The sequence below is a fragment of the Schistocerca gregaria genome, chromosome 2 (assembly GCF_023897955.1).
Source record: "Schistocerca gregaria isolate iqSchGreg1 chromosome 2, iqSchGreg1.2, whole genome shotgun sequence".
NCBI classification, from domain to species: domain Eukaryota; kingdom Metazoa; phylum Arthropoda; class Insecta; order Orthoptera; family Acrididae; genus Schistocerca; species Schistocerca gregaria.
The window spans coordinates 997,001,666-997,023,723 of NC_064921.1; the positions used below are offsets into that span (position 1 = coordinate 997,001,666).

At 43.1% G+C, this 22,058-nt stretch overlaps 1 protein-coding gene across 1 annotated transcript in view; it reads left to right on the forward strand.

The window, feature by feature from the left end:
* Positions 1-673: 673 nt before the first annotated feature.
* The window catches only part of LOC126335498 (uncharacterized), a 33,329-nt gene continuing 11,944 nt past the window's right edge, over positions 674-22,058 (forward strand). The window contains exons 1-4 of the mRNA XM_049998836.1: positions 674-715; positions 10,571-10,719; positions 17,222-17,399; positions 21,107-21,301. Coding sequence (XP_049854793.1) covers positions 10,581-10,719; positions 17,222-17,399; positions 21,107-21,301 — 512 coding nt within the window. The 5' untranslated portion in view covers positions 674-715; positions 10,571-10,580. The remainder of the gene's footprint in view (positions 716-10,570; positions 10,720-17,221; positions 17,400-21,106; positions 21,302-22,058) is intronic.

Here is a 22,058-nt window from a genome sequence, read left to right on the forward strand (position 1 = left end):
CCATGCGTATATAATCCTAAACGGTGTTGTTATTCTCAGTCCAAAACTGACAACGGGTAACTTTTCATAGGAAAAATTGGCGGCGAGAGGCCCGTAGCTTGCGCTGTGAGCACTGCATAAACCAGCTCTACCAATAACACTTCTATGAGAGGCAAAGGCAAAACTAACTCCACTCTAGCACGCCGGACAACGCTGTACGTTTTCTCACACTATTCCTGACAGTTACATGACTGCTTCCTTCGACCAAAATAACTGAAGTCCATTCTGGCTTGCTCCGCAATGTTCCGAGTGTCTCCACAAAGATTACTAGCTATTGCAAGGGAACAGTTCAGCTTCACTGCAGAAGCCTCGTATGCACAACCAGATCATAGCAAATGCTTATAAGAAACAACCTGCTTTCTGCGTTGTTGTGGAAACAGAAGGTAGCGATACCAGATAACAAGGCGTTTGTGTCAATAGATCGTCCCAGCAGGCCAACTTTGTAGTTATAAAACTCATTAAAGTGTATTGCCGCGAACATTAATTTGATATGAACAGAATCTGATAACAGTAACCTTGGAGAATTTGCCCCAGAGACCAGAAGTTTTACGCGTTGAGTGTTTCGTCCACCCAATCAGAGCTTATCCCTTATCGTACAGCTTGTTATCAACGGCCATATATTTTGCCGACATGACAATACGACAGCCTTCAGCGCTCCGAGCATTAACGAAATCAGGTAAGCTCTATGGCAGATGCAATCCGGTTTCTAATTTATCCTTTCAATATCGCCGCTTAACGCCCACCGTCACTACTTGTTAATGTGAAATAACAAACAAGCAAAGTTTCTTTGTTTCTCACTATTTTTAACAAGCCTGTTTCAAAGAATCAGTGTACGTCAATTGTCTCTAAGAAGTTGTCCCCTTTCGCAATCGACTTACCGGTATCTGTCAGAGATTTCTTACGAAATAGTCTAAGTAATGGCTCCGGGATATAACAGTCTTATAACTAATTAAGAACCAGGAATGTGTACAAAAGTGACCAGTATTTTTACGCGAAAACACGAAAAGTGCGATACTTGGACTGAGTACTACTCTTATAATTCTGGTCTTGTTTTAAATGCCAACCAATACGTCCCGTATTCACCGTCTGAAAGCCGTGTCCACACAGTGAGAGGACTAAAATCATGAACTTCGCCTTTTATAAACTAACGAGAGAAATTCTATCTCGTGGCGTTTTCATTTATTATGGGAAAGTGCAGCTGTAGCTTTGCAGATGCACAACAAATCCACTGAGCTCCGAACACAGTTCACTGGTACAGAAAACAGTTGATCCTGAAGAAAATTACTCTCTTTAATTTAATACCGATGGTGCAATTGCTTGACTGCCTTACATAACAGCATTTAAGAAAAATAGACAAACCGATGAAACTACGTTACTCTTTCCTGGTGGATTGACATAAATGCTTTTGGCTTTGTACCCACTTAGATTAACTTTTCCCTATTCTGCTATTAGAAAGATGGAAACAGAGTGTTGCCCCAAGAACACCAGTCAGATATTTATCAAATTTGTGCTAAATCAATGTCGTGTGACTAGGACTTCCGGCGGGTAGATCATTCTCCGGGTGCAAGTCTTTCGATTTGACTCCACTTCGGCGACTTTCGCGTCGATGGGAATGAAATGATGATGATTAGAACAACACAACACCCAGCCCTGAACGGAGAAAATCTCCGACCCAGCCGGGAATGGAACCCGTGACCTTAGGAGTGACATTCTGTCGCACTGACCACTCAGCTACCGGGGCCGAACACTTTGTGCTCATGTTCATTACATAACGTTTATTAAATGTTTCAACTTTAAGTTCAGTCATAACTGATGTTTGTCAATATCTCAATGGCGTTTGTGACCTCTACGAGCGCGAATACATTCTTGTATTCGTTATGGAATGGGAACAAACGGCCGGCCAACGTCAGCTTTAGGAATTTATTGCCATGGCTGAAGAACACGCCGTGTCATTTCACAAAGACTACTGGGTGGAGGCTGATGTGAAAGTTTATTTCTCCCCAGTGTATTCCTGACATTCTGTATGGGGGTGCAATCACGAGAGTGGGAGACTAGTCAAGAATCCGTAAATTCCTTAAAGCTATAATGGTGTGAACTTTTATATGGTTTCTCCATCTATATCTATACCCCAAAAGTCACCTTACGATGTGTAGTCGAGAGTACTTCTGATACCACTAACTGATACCCTCCTTCCCTGTTCCTTGCGTTAATGGTGCGTAGGATGATCGTATTAGCTCTAACTTCTCGGATATTTTCGTTGTGGTTGTTAGGTGAAGTGTTAGGTAGAGGTATTACCTCCCTTCTTGGATTGACCATTGAAGTTCGTTCAGGACGTCCTCGCGCCGACTAAATGATCCCGTGACGAAATGCGTCCCTTTCGTTGGATTTCGTCTATATCTTCTCTTAACCAAACCTCTCAAGGGTCCCAGAGCCGCGAATAATACTCAACAATTGGTCGAAAAACTGTTTTGCAAGACATTTCTTTAACTTTCTTCCAAAGAAGATTTTCCTACATTTTGTTCGGTGTGATCGTTCCAATTTAGGTGGCTACAGATGGGTACAGTTTCTAATGATTTGTCGCTATTAATAGACAATAGTGTACTATCTTGTTTATGGAGTAAAAATCTTCTGGGTTATTAGACCGCGTCATGTTTCTTCTAAAATGTTCGAGTGTTCTAGCAGTAGTGGACACCAAAAGATCCTGAGGAAGATCCCAGCAGAGGGGTCGAAATGTCGAACATTTTAGAAGAAACATGACGCGGCCTAATAACTCAAAAGATTTTAACTTCAGTGACAAAGGCCACGGAAACCTGCAGACTTACATATCTTGTTTATCTTTGTTACCCTAGTCATGAATGGTATGAGCATTCATTTAGCCCTCAACAATCCTGTTGTTACATCCAATAAATGTCCACACCTCGATTCTAAGAGCTGGAGGAGTATGTGCCATTGAGAATCGTTGCTTCCCGTGATCTTAGACCCGCTGGAAATGTACCAGGAGATTATAATTGAACCGATGGTGTCCCGATTGCTGCAGTGTAGGTTGTATACATCACAGGACACTGAAACATAGTAGATATCTTCATTAATCAGTGCGCTTGTAGTGCATGCTAAAAAATAAAACACGTTTGTTAGTATTAATTAGTTTATGGTCACAAGTTACAAGACGTGTTCAGTATGGTCTCCTGACACAGCAACATACTGAAACTGTAACACAACATGGCCAACAGTTGCTCGCTTCGCATCCAATATAATCAGAGTGATGTCCTATGATATCCTTCGGAGCAGGAGGAGTCTGGATACACCCTGATAGACACAATCTCTCAGATATCCCCACAACCATAAGTCACGTGAATTTAGGTAGGGAGATCTCAGAGACCACACACCTTGAAACTGTATAGAGATGGTGTCATTATCGACAGTTTCTAGAAGCAGATCTGTCACCTGTCAAAAGACGTGTGCTGTCGCCCCATCTTGCATTAAAATAGAGATGTGGACACAACTGCGTTCTTTATGAGCTGGAATCGTGTGTTGGCAAAGGAGTTCTTACAACGTGCTGATGTCACTGAACACGTAGCACGCCTGTAAGGCGTCATCTCTTCAAAGGAAAACGGACCGAGAATGAAGGAGCTTCACTCGCAGTCGCTAAGCTCAGTGCAGTGGATGTTCCCGTACAACACTTGGCGGAGAGCTCCATATGCGGCAGTTCTGTGCATTCACGGCACCGTGCCGAGTAAAATGTTTCTCCCCATTAAGGAATATTCTCCGGCCACATGTCTTCCATTTCGATGCGCATCAAAAAGCGAAGGGTAAATTCACATCCTATCTGGGGGCTGCATTTGACCGGTATTCTGGATCTTTTAGGGATATCAGTGAAAAAATGCACCGAAAAACTTTGTAAGTATTGACCAGGGGAGAGAAAAACCGTGTGACACAGCTGGCTGTAGAATTTTGCTGATGTGCTTCAACGTCGGCTATAGCTGCAGCAACTTCATCTTTAGCCCCTTTATGAAGACAAGGTCTCTTTGCAGCTGTGGCTGTCGGGGATATTTCAACAACAAGGGGCTGTTATTGCTGCCGTTCTGACAAGACAACTGCACGAGCAGTGTACAGTCTTTCTTCTCAATACTTACTGCGTTTGGAACGGGAATCTCCATCCTTCTTAACCCCTTGCGCCAACAGTCGCGTCACAGAAGAAATCAGTAGGTACCGCCAAGTGACAAACAACACAGTGACGTCAAAATTGGAAACATTTTTCACTCTGACTGGTTACAGCGTCATATTTTCACTTGGGGGCAAAAATTGGAACTTTTTTTTGCGTGCTCCGCGAGTGCACCAGTTAATGAACATACCTATAACGTTTCAGCGTCCTAAAATGCATACTGCCCGCGCTCCAGCACTCGAAACACCGTCGGTTTAATTATAGCCACCCAGTGTGTCACTCAGAATTGTTGCTCCCTGTGATCTTTCACCACTTCATCTACAGACAGGTTGGGATCGATTTGACTACAACAGACAGAAGTGAGACTCGTCGCTAGATACAACGGAACGTCACTCGCTATCCCAAGTGACTCTACTCCACTAACTTCTCTGTTTTCTACGACATGCTTTCACTGCTAAACAATGCATGGCAAGCCGAGTAATCTCTTCTTGGCAGTTCGCGGTAACACTCTGCCTGTAGCTGCTGCCCGGATTTCAACTCCTGACATCCGTCCATTTGTTGGAGCCAGTCCAACGTCCCTAATATTTTCGCGGTGTAATCTTTCTGGAAGATCAAGTGCCTACTCTTCATGTCACACACTTTAACTGAGCCCATCTCACCAACACTCGATTTGCAGTTATTGCAGGCTGTCGGTTGATGCTCCGATGTTACCCGTGATAACAATCCCACCTTACCGAAAATGCTAGAGATAAGATGGACGTGCGAAGTCCACTGACAATGCTGTGTTGTGATCACCGCCTGAGGCGTTCCAGTAACGTTAGACACACATTACTTCAATTACGTACTGACTCCATTTTCCATCTGTAGAACTGCTGGTATCTGTACTCAAAATCAGCTCGTACAACGATGAGATTTTAGCCAACCAGGGCCGTAGGCAATGGAATACTGGACTATGAGTTTGTATGGGCAATCGAGATGTTCATAGTGTAGCATTTCCAATTTTCAGACCGTGTAGTATGCTGTATTCCAGTGAGTTTCTGTTAAATTAAATTTCATGAAGAATGGCAACATTGTTATCGTGCAACCACACTAACAAATCATTTTTTTCTACATTTATAGTAATAGACGGAAGTCATCGAGTAAAACAGAAGTAATATCCGGCGTTCCCCAAGGAAGAGTTATAGGTCCTCTAGTGCTCCTGATCTATATTAACGACATAGCAGACAATCTGAGTAGCCGTCATTGATTGTTTGCAGATGATGCTGTCATCTACCGTCTTATAAAATTATCAGATGATCAAAACGACTTGCAAAATGAATTAGATAAGATATCTGTGTAGTGCGAAAAGTGGCAATTGACCCTGAATAAGGAAAAGTGTGAAGTTATTCACATGAGTACTAAAAGAAATCAGCTAAATTTCGATTACACGATAAATCACACAAATCTGAAGGCTGTAAATCCAACTAAATACTTAGGGATTACAATTATAAATACCCTAAATTGGAACGATAATGTTGTGGGTAGAGCAAACAGTAGACTGCGATTCATTGGCAGAACACTTAGAAGGCACAACAGGTATACTAAAGAGACTGCTTACACCCCGCTTGTCCGACCTATTCTGGGGTATTGTCGTGAGTGTGAGATCCGCGTCAGGTGGGACTGACAGATGACATTGAAAAAGTACAAAGAAGAGCAGCTCGTTCTGTATTATCGCGAAGTAGTGGAGATAGTGCTACAGACATGATACTATAATTGGAGTGGCAACCATTAAAACAAAGGCGTTTTTCTTTGCGATGGGATGTTTTCATGAAATTTCAATCAACAGTTTTGTCCTCAGATTGAGAAAACATTCTGTTGGGAACCACCTACACAGGGAGAAATGATCATCACGGTAAAATAAGAGAAATCAGGGCTCGCACAGAAAAATTGTAGTGCTCGTTTTTTCCGTGTGCCGTTCGAGATTGGAACGGTTGAGAGACAGCTTGATAGTGGTTCATTGAATCCTATGCCAGGCACTTTATTGTGAATAACAGAGTGATCACGTAGATGTAGATGTTATACCTGCACCCCACAAATGACCGAACGGAGTGTGGCTGATTGTAAGCAATGCCCTTTATCCCTTCCTACTGGACTCGCCGATGGTAGGCAGGATTAAGACAGTCGGTGCCCACCTGTAAGGGCATAAACATTTCTAATTTTTCTAATTAAATGTTGGTCACTGTGTGAGGTGTACTAGGAAGCAGGATGCCTCTTGACCCGATTTGGAATAGAACTCTCAGACTTTTGCAACCAGCGCCTCCCGCGATGCACAACGTTTTCCTTGTTGGGTCTCCAAGTGCTAATCATGTCTATAACACAGTCATGCTGACTATAGAAACCTCTGGCTAGAGGTGCACCTCTTATTTGAATATTTTTCTAAATATTCTGTTAATCCATACTGCTAAGAGTCCGAAGCCGACGAACAGACACTTAACCGGTCGTGGATGAAAGGCATTCGTAGAGGTACCACGGGTAGCACACACCCTCAATGCGACGATACCTTATCGTCTGCTTTGATGGAATCATACAGGCAAGAACCTCGTTTGGTTCACCGATAAAGTGGTACGCTCCTGTCGGCGACTGCAAACATATACAGTTCCTAATCGGGACTGGCGATTTTACCTTCATGCTCCGAGCACTCAACAGTGGTGTTTCTCTGATATTATGAGACTGGCGGTGACTTACACACACACCACTGTGAGGTGGTCTTTGTGGATGCTATGACTACTCACCGTTTAGTGTTGTCCAGCATTGAATAACTAGAAACACGTTCCCTTATCGCGCTTAGTGACTGAAAACATGTTCCCTTATCGCGCTTACGAAAACTGTAAACGTAGAAGGACATTAACACGTTTTGTGGCATTGTGTAGAGTAGAGAAACGATTCATAGGCGGTGGCTGTGTGTAACATGCTGGCAGTGCACGCCATCGTAAAGCAGTGTCTGTCAGGCAGTGGTCTGTGGACAAAAGCATTCGAGACGCGTACTGACCTGCCAATAGTCACAACTTTAACCTAACGGAACATCTTTATTATGGGTCATAACGTCGAATTCGCTCCAGATTTCAGCGACCAACATCACTACCTTCTCTAGTTTCGACTCTTGATGAAGAATGGGCTGACATACCCCTACACACACTCATACACCCCTCAAAAAGGTCTCGCCCCCTCCCCACCCCGTCACCGTCAGTGTTCAACTTGTCATAAAGGCGAATGAGGCAGACACCTCATATTAACTTCCTGTAATAAGTGTTCAGATAATTTTGATCAGATAGTGAGCACTTCGAATGCAGGAGTATCACATCAATACTAAATTTAAAGACTGCTGGCCATTTATAACATTGTAGATGAGTTGTGACGGTCTTTTTTTTTTGTTTTCTTTTTAAGTACACGGCCGATTCCCTTCTCCATCCTTCACCAGTCCTCAACATCAATTGTTTTCATCCAAACGTTACGACGCACAGCATCAGTGTAGACTAGGTTACACTTCAGTTGAAATACTTTAGGTCCCAGGAAAAGATTTTACATCATTTTATCTAAGCATACAAGCTAAAAGAAGCAGTGTAAGAAAATAATCGTATTGCACACAGTATTCTATACTGCAAGAGGTGCGTTCTCAAAATTACGGAAAATTTATGATTTCGCGTGTGCTAAACTTATCTGAAAATAGCTGAGTAGTCGGCGCGACAGACTGTCAATCCAAAGGGCCCGGGTTCGATTCCCGGCTGGGTCGGAGATTTTCTCCACTCAGGGACTGGGTGTTGTGTTGTCCTCATCATCATCATTTCATCCCCATCGACGCGCAAGTCGCCGAAGTGGCGTCAAATCGAAAGACTTGGACCAGGCGAACGGTCTACCCGACGGGAGGCCCTCGTCACACGACGTTTCATTTCATCTGAAAATTAACTTTATAGTGTTAGCGATATCTGATATTTAGTCTGTTGTCTGCTGCCAAAATGGATACCAGTGTTTCTGTAGTAGCGGCGACTGTTTATTTTGTGCATGAATAGGTCAGTGAATTGGCATTATTTTTTCTGTTAGAACGAAATAACGTGAAACACGGTTTAACAAATGTTAAACACAGATTTTGTTGAGTGTGTAGTGAATAAAATAAGAGCTTACAAGTGGCATAAGCACTACGGAAACGGCTGTTGAAACGTTGAAAATGACGAGACCCTGGGCACACCAGTACACACCCAACCGATGAAATAGCGGAAAAAGTGAAAAAAAAATCTTTAGATGTTGTGGGTGTGAAACTGTGACGACAAAATTTATCATACATTGTTGAATTTCGAAGAAGGGAATCTCTACAAAAAGTCAGCGACGCAGAACTTCTGAAACGCAGTATAAGAGGTTACGAAACAAGAGTTTATTGATATTTCATGGAAACAAAGTCTTAATCGTCACAGTGAAAGCATTTTAGGTAGTCAAGACCACTGAAAGCTCCATCGGTGCAGTCAAATGTAGAGGATAAACTCTGTTTTCTTTGATTTTATCGATGCAGTGCATCTTGAGTTCATGCCGTAAGATCCAACGACTAATGAGCTTTCCTTACAAGTCCAACGTCGTTTTCGTGAGGCAAGCCGCCAAAAGTGTCGTGATTTTTGGCGAAACAATTTAAAGCTTATGAAGCACGGTAATGCACTTCCCCATAATACTGTAATGGTGCCCCAGATTTCATCTCCGCCAGACATGACCCCCATGCGACTTTGTTTCTGTTGCCAAAAATAAAGAATTGTGGAACACGTGTCATGTTTGAGTACAATGACTTTTCTGGAGACTAGAAATCTACTCTGTAGGAATCAGTATGGGTTTCGAAAAAGACGGTCGTGTGAAACCCAGCTCGCGCTATTCGTCCACGAGACTCCGAGGGCCATAGACACGGGTTCCCAGTTAGATGCCGTGTATCTTGAATCTGCAAGGCGTTCGATACAGTTCCCTACAGTCGTTAGTGAGGAAAGAAAGATCATATGGACTATCAGACCAATTGTGTGATTGGATTGAAGAGTTCCTAGATAACAGAACGCAGCATGTAATTCTCAATGGAGAGAAGTCTTCCGAAGTAAGAGTGATTTCAGGTGTGCCGCAGGAGAGTGTCGTAGGACCGTTGCTATTCACAATATACATAAATGACCTTGTGGATGACAGCGGACGTTCACTGAGGCTTTCTGCGGGTGATGCTGTGGTATATCGAGAGGTTATAACAATGGAAAATAGTACTGAAATGCAGGAGGATCTGCAGCGAATTGACGCATGGTGCAGGGAATGGCAATTGAATCTCAATGTAGACAAGAGTAATGTGCTGCGAATACATAGAGATAAAGATCCCTTATCATTTAGCTACAATATAGCAGGTCAGCAACTGGAAGCAGTTAATTCCATAAATTATTTGGGAGTACGCATTAGGAGTGATTTAAAATGGAATGATCATATGAAGTTGATCACCGGTAAAGCAGATGCCAGACTGAGATACGTTGGAAGAATCCTAAGGAAATGCAACCCGAAAACAAAGGAAGTAGGTTACAGTACGCTTGTTCGTCCACTGCTTGAGTACTGCTCAGCAGTGTGGTATCCGTGCCAGATAGGGTTGATAGAAGAGATAGAGATCCAACGGAGAGCAGCGCGCTTCGTTACACGATCATTTAGTAATCGCGAATGCGTTACGGAGATAATAGATAAACTCCAGTGGAAGACTCTGCAGGAGAGACTCACAGTAGCTCGGTACGGGCTTTTGTTGAAGTTTCAAGAACATACCTTCACCGAGCAGTCACGCAGTATATTGCTCCTTCCTACGTATATCTCGTGAAGAAACCATGAGGATAAAATAAGAGAGATTAGAGCCCACACAGAGGCATACCGACAATCCTTCTTTCCACGAACAATACGAGACTGGAATAGAAGGGAGAACCGACAGAGATACTCAAGGTACCCTCCGCCACACACCGTCAGGTGGCTTGCAAAGTATGGATGTAGATGTAGATGTAGATGTAGAAAGGCGGTAGTCTTACAAGCTTACAAGAGACAGTAAAGGAATGGTCGAGAGAGCTGAAAGTTATCACAGTGATCGACTTCCTGAAGTGTTTCGTGGATTGGAAAAGTCGCTGACTTAATTTTAAATTATCAATAAATAAAATTCTTTCCGAATAACAAATATTCCGGTTATTTTATGAACACACCTCATATCTTGCGACAATGCCTCACCAACAGAGTAACACAACTATTTTTCCTTGCTGCTGACTTTACTTTTTATTTCTTTCAATATCTTCTGCTGCTTTTTACAAACTTTGCTGCTACCAATATTTCTTCATTCACCGTGTTCTTCGTTGTCGGCAGCGGCGCCAAGATGTGGAAGCTGTCGTTCGTGATGTTGCTGCTGGCGGTTGCGGCCGCCCGGGCCGGCCACATAGACGAGGACAGGCTGAGCAAAGTGAAGACCGCTCTCAGCAAGCTGCGTGCCACGAGGAGCAACGGCCATCACACAGGTACACGCTCAAGAACTGCACTAACATACTTTGCCTCATCTCAAACGCACTTATGGTATGTTAAATATTAGTAGGTTTGATCAACTAGTAAAGAACAGGTGCTGGAAAGAACTTTTTTCTGTTGGAGGAGAGGGGGGAGGGGGAGGAGGGGATGGTCATCAGTCTTCTGACTGGTTCGATGCGGACCGCCAAGAATACCTCTCTTGTGCCAACCTCTTCATCTCAGAGTAGCACCTGCCACCTACGTCCTCAATTACACTCCAGGAAATTGAAATAAGAACACCGTGAATTCATTGTCCCAGGAAGGGGAAACTTTATTGACACATTCCTGGGGTCAGATACATCACATGATCACACTGACAGAACCACAGGCACATAGACACAGCCAACAGAGCATGCACAATGTCGGCACTAGTACAGTGTATATCCACCTTTCGCAGCAATGCAGGCTGCTATTCTCCCATGGAGACGATCGTAGAGATGCTGTAGTCCTGTGGAACGGCTTGCCATGCCATTTCCACCTGGCACCTCAGTTGGACCAGCGTTCGTGCTGGACGTGCAGACCGCGTGAGACGACGCTTCATCCAGTCCCAAACATGCTCAATGGGGGACAGATCCGGAGATCTTGCTGGCCAGGGTAGTTGACTTACACCCTCTAGAGCACGTTGGGTGGCACGGGATACATGCGGACGTCCATTGTCCTGTTGGAACAGCAAGTTCCCTTGCCGGTCTAGGAACGGTAGAACGATGGGTTCGATGACGGTTTGGATGTACTGTGCACTATTCAGTGTCCCCTCGACGATCACCAGAGGTGTACGGCCAGTGTAGGACATCGCTCCCCACACCATGATGCCGGGTGTTGGCACTGTGTGCCTCGGTCGTATGCAGTCCTGATTGTGGCGCTCACCTGCACGGCGCCAAACACGCATACGACCATCATTGGCACCAAGGCAGAAGCGACTCTCATCGCTGAAGACGACACGTCTCCATTCGTCCCTCCATTCACGCCTGTCGCGACACCACTGGAGGCGGGCTGCACGATGTTGGGGCGTGAGCGGTAGACGTCCTAACGGTGTGAGGGACCGTAGCCCAGCTTCATGGAGACGGTTGCGAATGGTCCTCGCCGATACCCCAGGAGAAACAGTGTCCCTAATTTGCTGGGAAGTGGCGGTGCGGTCCCCTACGGCACTGCGTAGGATCCTACGTTGGCGTGCATCCGTGCGTCGCTGCGGTTCGGTCCCAGGTCGACGGGCACGTGCACCTTCCGCCGACCACTGGCGACAACATCGATGTACTGTGGAGACCTCACGCCCCACGTGTTGAGCAATTCGGCGGTACGTCCATCCGGCCTGCCGCATGCCCACTACACGCCCTCGCTCAAAGTCCGTCAACTGCACATACGGTTCACGTCCACGCTGTCGCGGCATGCTACCAGTGTTAAAGACTGCGATGGAGCTCCGTATGCCACGGCAAACTGGCTGACACTGACGGCGGCGGTGCACAAATGCTGCGCAGCTAGCGCCATTCGACGGCCAACACCGCGGTTCCTGGTGTGTCCGCTGTGCCGTGCGTGTGATCATTGCTTGTACAGCCCTCTCGCAGTGTCCGGAGCAAGTATGGTGGGTCTGACACACCGCTGTCAATGTGTTCTTTTTTCCATTTCCAGGAGTGTATTTGGTGTATGTATTCCAATGTCTGTCTTCCTCTACAGATTTTGCCTTCTACAGCTCCCTCTAATACCGTGGAACTCGTTCCCCGATGCCTTAAGGGGGGTAGGACGTCAAACGGGCCGACTTGGAGCAGGAGAGGCATCACAGGGCATTTTAATTTCCAGTGTCTATACTTTACAAATAAATTCATAAAACTTTGACAGCATCACCAGGAAGGATTCAGGATTCACACCCATTGCAGTGGAAGTCCGAAATCGTAACAAAATATTTTTTTTTACGTGTGAAATTTCTTCATTTTTCACTTACTAGTGGCTGCATTTGTTGCTATAGGTACACTTTTCTTCACACGTTAGAGAGATTCTTCCATGAATCTTGCACAGCAAACATACAGGTGTATGAAACTCTAGAATTTATTTAATTTATGAAAAAGCGAATGATCTGTTGTATTTTAAACTTCATGTTTACAAAAAATAAAAATTTTGTAGTTAATTACCTCAATTTTTACCATGGTTTTTAATAGATTTGGAAAATTCTAGAGTTTCATACACCTTTTAGTATGGTTTGTGTGGTGTGCAAAATTCATCGAAACATCTCTCTTACTTATGAAGAAAAGTGTACCTATAGCAACAAATGCTGCCATTAGTAAGTGAAAAAAATGATGAAATTTCACATGTAAAAAAATTACTTTGTTATGTTTTCGAACTTCCACTGTAATGAGTGTGAATTCTGAATCCTTCCTGGTCATGCTGACAAAGTTTTATGAATTTATTTGTAAAATATAGATATGCAGGAAATTAAAATGTCCTGTGGTGCTTCTCCTGCTCCAAGTCGGTCCGTTTGACGTCCTACCCCCTTAACAGATGTCCTAACATTCTGTCCCTTCTCCCTGTCCGCCCCGGTAGCTGAGTGGTCACCGCGACAGATTGTCAATCCAAAGGGCCCGGGTTCGATTCCCGGCTGGGTCGGAGATTTTCTCCACTAAGGGACTGTGTGTTGTGTTGTCCTAATCACCATCATTTCATCCCCATCGACGCGTAAGTCGGCGAAGTGGTGTCAAATCGAAAGACTTACACTAGGCGAGCGGTCTACCCGACGGGAGGCCCTAGTCACACAACATTTCATTTGTCTGTGTTTTCCATATATTCCTTTCCTCTCCGTTACTGCGCTGAACATCCTCATTCCTTCCCTTATCAATCCACCTAATTTTAAGCATTCGCCTGTAGCTCCGGTTTTCCCATAGTCCGTGTTTCACTACCACACAGTGCTGTGCTCCAAACGCACAATCTACGAAATTTCCATCTCAAATTAAGATATACTAGTAGAATTCTCTTGACCAGAAATGCCCTTTTTGCCAGGTTAGTCTGCTTTTGATGTTCTCCTTGCTTCGTCCGTCATTGGTTATTTAGCTGCCTAGATAGCAGAATTCATATACTTTGTGACCATCAATCCTGATGTTAAGTTTCTCGCTGTTCTCATTTATGCTACTTCTCGTTACTTTCATCTTTCTTCGACTTACTCTCAGTCCATATCGTGTACTCATTTGATTCATTCCATTCAGCATATCGTGTAATTCTCCCCTTCACTTTCACTCGGGACAGCAATATCATCAGCGAATGGTATCATTGATATCCTTACACTTTGAATTTGAATTTCACTCCTGAAGCTTTATTTTATTTCCATCATTGCTTATTCGATGTACAGATTGAACAGTAGAGGGGAAAGACTACATCCCGGTCTAACATACTTTTTAATCTGAACACTTCGTTCTTGATCGTCCACTCTAGTATTCCCTCTTCACTCTTCTACATATTGTATATTACCCGTTTGTCGGTATATCTTACTCCTATTTTCCTCAGAATTTCGAACATCTTGCACGATTTTACATTATCGAACACTTTTTCCAGGTCGACAAATCCTACGAACTTGTCTTGATTTTTCTTTAGTTTTGCTTCCATTATGAAAGTCAGAATTGCCTCTCTGGTGCCTTTACATTTTCTAAAGCCAAACTGATAGTCATGTAGCACATCCTCAATTTCCTTATCAACTTGGTTGTATTAGCTTTTAAGCTGATTGTGCCATAATTCTCACATTTGTCAACTCTTGCAGTCTTCGTAATTGTGTGGATCATATTTTTCGGAGTCAGGTGGAATACAGCCAGACTCATACATTCCACACACCAACGTGAGCGGTCGTTCCGTTGCCACTGCTCCCAAAGATTTTAGAAATTATGATGGAATATTATCTCTCTCTTCTACCTTATTAAATCGTAAGTCCTCCAAAGGCCTCTTAAATTCTGATTCTAATACTGGATCCCCTATCTATTCTAGATCGAATCCTGTTTCTTGTTCTATCACATACGACAGATCTTCACCCTCATAGAGGACTTCAATGTACCCTTTCCACCTATCCCCTCTCTTCTCTACATTTAACTGTGGAATTCCCTTTGCACTCTTAATGATACCACCCTTGCTTTTTGTGTCACCGAAGGCTGTTTTGACTTTCTTGTATGTTGAGTCAGTCCTTCCGACATCCATTTCTTTTTCGATTTCTAATTGAAATCTCGTATCAACGGGTCTTTTCCAAGTATATTTCCTCCTCTTGTTATTGTTGGACAGAATATTCGCTATAAGTAGCTGAAAAATATTACAGAACTCAACTAGTCTTTCTCATCTCGCGTTCCTTGTCCCAAACCTATATTCTCCTGTACCTTTCCTTCTATTCTTTCTACTACAACTGCATTCCAGTGCCCCATGACTATTAGATTTTCATCTCCCTTTATGTACTGTATTATCCTTTCAACAATCTCATATACTTTGCCTATCTATTCGTCTTCAGCTTTCTGTGCCGAATGCATACCTCGACTATAGTTGTATCTATTGGTTTGCTGTCGATTCTGAAAAGAAAATCCGTTTCATGAACTTTTCACTGTAACACACTCTCTGCCCTACCTTCGTATTCATAACGAATCTTACACTGTTGCACCATTTTTTGCTGGTGTTGATATTAGCCTATACTCATCTGACCAGAAATCCATTTCTTCTTTCCCTTTAACTTCACTAACCCGTGCTATATCTAGATTGAGCCTTTGCCATTTCCCTTTTTCAGATTTTCTAGCTTCCCTAAAACATACAAGTTTCTGACATTCCGTGCCCCGACTCGTAGAACGTTGTCCTTTCGTTGATAATTCAATTTTTTCACATGGTCACCTCCCTCTTGGCAGTCCCCTCCCGGAGATCCGAAAGGGGAACTATTTCGGAATCTTTAGCCAATGGAGAGGTTATCATGACACTTTTTCAATTACAGGCCACATGTGTGTTTAATGTAGTGGTTTCCATTGCCTTCTGCATCTTCATGCAGTTGATCATTGCTGATTCTTCAGCTTTTAGGGGCAGTTTCCCACCACAAGGTCAACACTGACTCCTGAACGTCTGTCTCCTCCTCCACCCTCTTTGACAAGACCGTTGGCTGAATGAGGGTGACTTCTGATGCCGGAAGTCTTCGGCCGCCAAATGCTGTTTATTAATCAAAATTTTTAACCTCTAGACCGCGGTAGTGAATACTAGCGAATATTCGGTGCTTACTCGTTTGCTTGTGTTCACTTTCATTCGCTCCGGTGTAAACCAAGCTGAACACTTTGGCCTGCACGTCAATGTTAAGAAGTGTTGAACAACGCAACAGGTAGTACTAACTTCGGTGCTAGTAATGAGCTTGTATAATTTCTAACTATGCTTGAACATTATGTCGAGAGTTTAGAGTTAATTCTGAACTGCTGTCGATAATAGATGGGGGTAAATGAACAATGTTAACCCTTTGGTCAGGCAGTGAGTTTTGTGTGGTGAATGAGTATAAATTTGTGCACATATTGAAAGCAACGGAAGTTCAGATGTCTTTATTATGAAACGAAAACTATGAGATGCATAAGTCAGCTTACTTTTGGCTTCGGTTTTATCAGTTTTCCGCTTTACATAAATGCTTCAAACGCCGATAGCCTATTAGCTGCGTGGTTGAATTGAGATTTACATTGTCTTAGTACTTCCAGAATATGCAAATAGCCAAAACTTGTAATAATAAACATTTTCTCATGTTCCATTTCGTTCCACTGATAGTAAACTCAGTGTTTAAGTATCAGGTATCAAGTTTCATTTCAAATTATTTGAAACACATACATCTACGACGTGAAAATGTGGTACTGATTCACAAAAGACTCGCCTTCTCGATTCTTGTTTTTGCGTCTTGACGCTGCACTGTATTATGTATATGTTTTTCTTCTTTTTAATATTGCCTGCTATATAGGAAAATATCAGTGATGAAACATCTGATTTTCATCTGTGTGGAAACTTTATCTCGAACCTTTCAGTACATTTTCTATTCGTCATCTTCAGAAACAGTGACGGGAGTCTGAAGCCGAGTAGCAGCGTTGTCCTAAAGCGACGTTTCAACCAGCATTCCAGTCATCATCCTCAAGAGAGTGTAGAATATAATATCTCCGTTTCACAGGAAAGCGATATTTCTTTTAAAGATGAGTACGAAACTCGTTGAAACGTTGCTTCATTGCAATGCTGCCACTCACGTGCTAACCCGAGAAAAGTTCATTAGCGAAATTCGCCAATAAGTCCTATATTTACATAAATCTGATACCATCAGTCACACTTTTCACCTTCCACTGTTCGACTAGATTATTGTTAAGTTCAAATACGCTCATATCGCTTAAGTGTGCACCATATACCTAACATTATCAGACTATAAGAGATAAGTCTAAGTTATTGAGAAGAAATTGAGAAAACATTTTTGATTTTCTTGGAAACCAGTGGAGTAACAGGCTTCCGTTTCAGGTATTGTGCGCCGCGACGCAGAACTGACCCCCATGGCCTACGAAGAGCAGATCGAGGCATTCCTGGAGCAGCTGAAGGAGATGATGCGGGAACCCATGGCACTCCTCGGTAACAGAACACTGGACCCGCTGGAGGTTGCTGGGCCCATCAACATCAACATCGACAACGACATGATCGCGTACGTTCATAATGAAACTGCTACCTACAAGTGACGAAATGTTGCTGTTGCTGTTGTGGTCTTCAGTCCTGAGACTGGTTTGATGCAGCTCTCCATGCTACTCTATCCTGTGTAAGCTTCTTCATCTCCCAGTACCTACTGCAACCTACATCCTTCTGAATCTGCGTAGTGTATTCATCTCTTGGTCTCCCTCTACGATTTTTACTCTCCACGCCGCCCTCAAATACTAAATTGGTGATCCCTTGATGCCTCAGAACATGTCCTACCAACCGATCCCTTCTTCTGGTCAAGTTGTGCCACAAACTTCTCTTCTCCCCAATCCTATTCAATACTTCCTCATTAGTTATGTGGTCTACCCATCTAATCTTCAGCATTCTTCTGTAGCACCACATTTCGAAAGCTTCTATTCTCTTCTTGTCCAAACTATTTATCGTCCATGTTTCGCTTCCATACACGGCTACACTCCATACCAATACTTTCAGAAATGACTTCCTGACACTTAAATCTATACTCGATGTTAACAAATTTCTCTTCTTCAGAAACGCTTTCCTTGCAATTGCCAGTCTAAATTTTATATCCTCTCTACTTCGACCATCATCAGTTATTTTGCTCCCCAAATAGCAAAACTCCTTTATTACTTTAAGTGTCTCATTTCCTAATCTAATTCCCTCAGCATCACTCGACTTAATTCGACTACATTCCATTATCCTCGTTTTGCTTTTGTTGATGTTCATCTTATATCCTCCTTTCAAGACACTATCCACTCCGTTCAAGTGTTCTTCCAAGCCCTTTGCTGTCTCAGACAGAATTACAATGTCATCGGCGAACCTCAAAGTTTTTATTTCTTCTCCATGGATTTTAATACCTACTCCGAATTTTTCTTTTGTTTCCTTCACTGCTTGCTCAATACACAGATTGAATAACATCGGGGAGAGACTACAACCCTGTCTCACTCCCTTCCCAATTACTTGGTTGTAACGGATGACCACATCTGCATCAACATGGACATTTATCTTTCCTCTCTTCCAAGTGCAAAACCTCAATTCATGTTATGGGGTCTTAAAAATTGTACTGCTTAATGGATTGAACATTTGGCTGGATTTTTCAATGTGCCCTTTCCTCTGCCGTAGCTCTAAGCACACAGACCTACAGCTTGACTCAATGCAGCGGCTTCTCGTCTCATGCCACTACTTCCCACGCTACATGAAATTGAACGTTATTTCCTGCTTAGAACTCGTACGTCTATACGTTGTATAAGAGGTTCTTGTTTATTTCCTTACTCAAAGACAAATTATTTTCGTAGCGGAAATATTAAATTGCAGCGATGCTATAGAGCTTGACTCAGCTGACTTTAGTCTAAACCTTGGAAACAGTTTTCATTACGGTAAGTGTCTTGCTGTAAGAGAAGAAGTGGCGGCCTGTGATCCCTAGCCTCTGAGAAAATCTTAGCATTTAAACTGATATGTCTTGGACTGAGGGCATGTAACACTTAAAAGTAGTTTCTCCATCGGATTGTACATTAATATCATCAGTCCTTTTCGTGTTGTAGTGAGTGAAAAGCGCTGTGTTACAGCGCTCTTTCTTTTCTTACCACCTCCTTTTATTTCAGTTTTCATTAATAAGCAAATATGCCATTAATTTGCAAGACACTCATTACTTTTATCCACACGATGCAGCCAAACATCTCTACCGCCACGATTCAGAGGAAGACAACAACAAATCATGTGGAATTACACCATGCGAGGTATAAGTGTGGCCGGCCGTTGTGACCGAGTGGTTCTAGGCGCTTCAGTCTGGAACCGCGCTGCTGCTACGGTCGCAGGTTCGAATCCTGCCTCGGGCATGGATGTGTGTGATGTTCTTAGGTTAGTTCGGTTTAAGTAGTTCTAAGTATAGGGGACTGATGACCTCAGGAGTCAATAAATTAGTCGCAAACTGGGATCTCTGCCCAGAGCCGCGTGTTGTACGAACCTGAAATTTATTTTCCTTTTCAAAATATTCCCCTTGCAATCTTAAACCCTTGTCTCATCGCTCGACAACGCGTTAAAAGCCTGCGCCATAGACTTCTTGTGGCAGCGTTCGCATCTAACGAGTGACCTCTGGCATACATCAAGAGTATTTGGTTCCTTACCTTGTTGCAACTCGCAAGACTGATGTATCCTGCGGGTAGCGAAATACCCCTAGACGCGGAAACAATGTGCTATAGCTGGATAAGGATAGTGTTTGCATAGTGTTTGGTGACTTTTTTCGACATTTTCTGAATTTCTGTATGCAATTCAACACAATTTAGACCAAATACAGTTCTAACCACATGCGGGACAAATTTTGCTATGGACGTTCTAACAATACCACCACTTGCAAAGTAGGTTAGAAATCAGATTAATAATGTTGCTCACGCAGCATATGTTCGCTTTATCGGGCAACAACCAAGTTATTGACTATTGATGCTATCGTCAGAATGGAAATAATGAAGTCACTGTAAAAAATTCATTAATTTGGCACTAATCTTGAATGGATACCCAAGTAGATTTCGTCTAAATCGTTATGCCTCATCTTGTTGATTCCACTTTGACTGCTAGAAGGTCCAGATCTGTATTTTAGCAATATTTGAAGACCTAACAAATGCGTTTTTCAGGAAATTCTTAATGGTCGAACAATTCCAGATCAGAACAATGGTATGGTAGAAGTAATTTTGACTTGGTTCAAAAAAAAAATGGCTCCGAGCACTATGGGACTTAACATATGAGATCATCAGTCCCCTAGACTTATAACTACTTAAACCTAACTAACCGAAGGACATTACACACATCCGTGCCCGAGGCAGCATTCCAACCTGCGACCGTAGCAGCAGCGCGGTTCAGGACTGAAGCGCCTAGAACCGCTCGACCACAACAGCCGGTTTTGACTTGGTGCTCACGACCCACTTTTATTAAACTTGTTGTAAATTCACATATACTTCTTCTTAATTGTGACATCTTCAAGAAAACAGTTTTGTATCAATCTTCATAGATTTAATTTCCACTTTAACCAAACACAAGACTTGACTGTTCTTTTACTAGGAGAAATAACAACTAAACCTTTGCGAAAGTGAAACAAAGACTGCTCTGTGCGCATTCGCGCCAGAACGTTTACAAGTAAGTCAAAGATTATGACAGTCCCACAGAAATGAATACACACAAGAACCATATCACTGTAATATATCGATACATCGGAGTACTTATACATTAATAAGACCAAATGCGAATATTTCCACAAAAATATGGCTGTTACTTCGCAGAAAAGTAGTACGATATTACTGGTATTGAGAACTGGGGTTGGAGTGCCGTAATAGTAACGTAAGTAGAGAACCATTACAACGTGCTCCATGGACAGTCAGTCCCTCGGCTGACTAACGTAGTGTTGTTCTAGTCATAACACACCTGCCATGTTGGTTTGAGCGCAAATCATGATCTGTGTATGGGCTAACTTTCACGTGACACATGACTCCACCTTCTAGATATGTGTAATTGCCAAATTTAAAACGACATGTGGTATTCTGGCGTTTGCGATTTATGTATTGACTCACCCTCGTAGAAACTTGGTTGACTCTTATTTTCGAATAGCTTGTATAGTAAACGGAGCAATGTTTCCATCGCAGGCATTAATGTTGACAGCATCGCACTAGGCCCCGACCCTCTTTTATGACGGCATGACCTCTTTTTGTGCAGGCTGGCTGGTAACGTCTCCAACATCAGAGTGGACAAACTGTCCACCTTCGAAACTATCAGCGGCTCGTTCAGCATCGTCGGCTTCAAGCTGTCTGTCGTAGTCCACTTCGAGGAAATCTTCGCGTCCGGCGAGTACAACCTGGACGGCGCCTTGCTGTCCGGCCTGCTGCTCGTCTACGGACAGGGACCGTTCACGTGAGTCGTACAATCGCTCAATCTGCAATGCAGGCGGCTGGCCGCTCCTATTGCCTCTCTACCTGTACCCGGAATTACAAGCTTTGTCCACAAAGTAAGTCCCAAGTAATTTAAGACTTTCGCGACCCAGTAAATACTTCATCGCTTGACGGGCGTCTCGTCGGATAATCTTGTGAAACCTGCACAATATTTCGACGAGACAGCTGCTCGTCATCTTCAGGTGCTTACTGACGTGTTTGCAATGGCTCGCCAATATACAGGGTGGTCCACCGAACGTGACCGGGCCAAATATCTCTCGAAATAAGCATCAAACCAAAATGCTACAAACAACGAAACGTGTCTAGCTTGAAGGAGGAAACCAGATGGTGCTATGGTTGGCCCGCTAGATGGTGCTGCTATAGGTCAAACGGATATCAGCTGTTTTTTTTTTTTTTAATAGGAACCCCCATTTTTTTATTACATATTCGTGTAGTACGTAAAGAAATATGAATGTTTTAGTTGGACCACTTTTTTTCGCTTTGTGACAGATGGCGCTGTAATAGTCACGAACATATGGCTCACATATTTAGGCGAAAAGTTGGAAACAGGTACGTTTCTTAAATTAAAATACAGAACGTAGGTAATTTTGGACATTTTATTTCGGTTGTTCCAATGTGATACATGTGCCTTTGTGAACTTATAATCTGTGAGAACGCATGCTGTTACAGCGTGATTACCTGTAACTAACACATTAATGCAAAAAATGCTCAAAAAATTG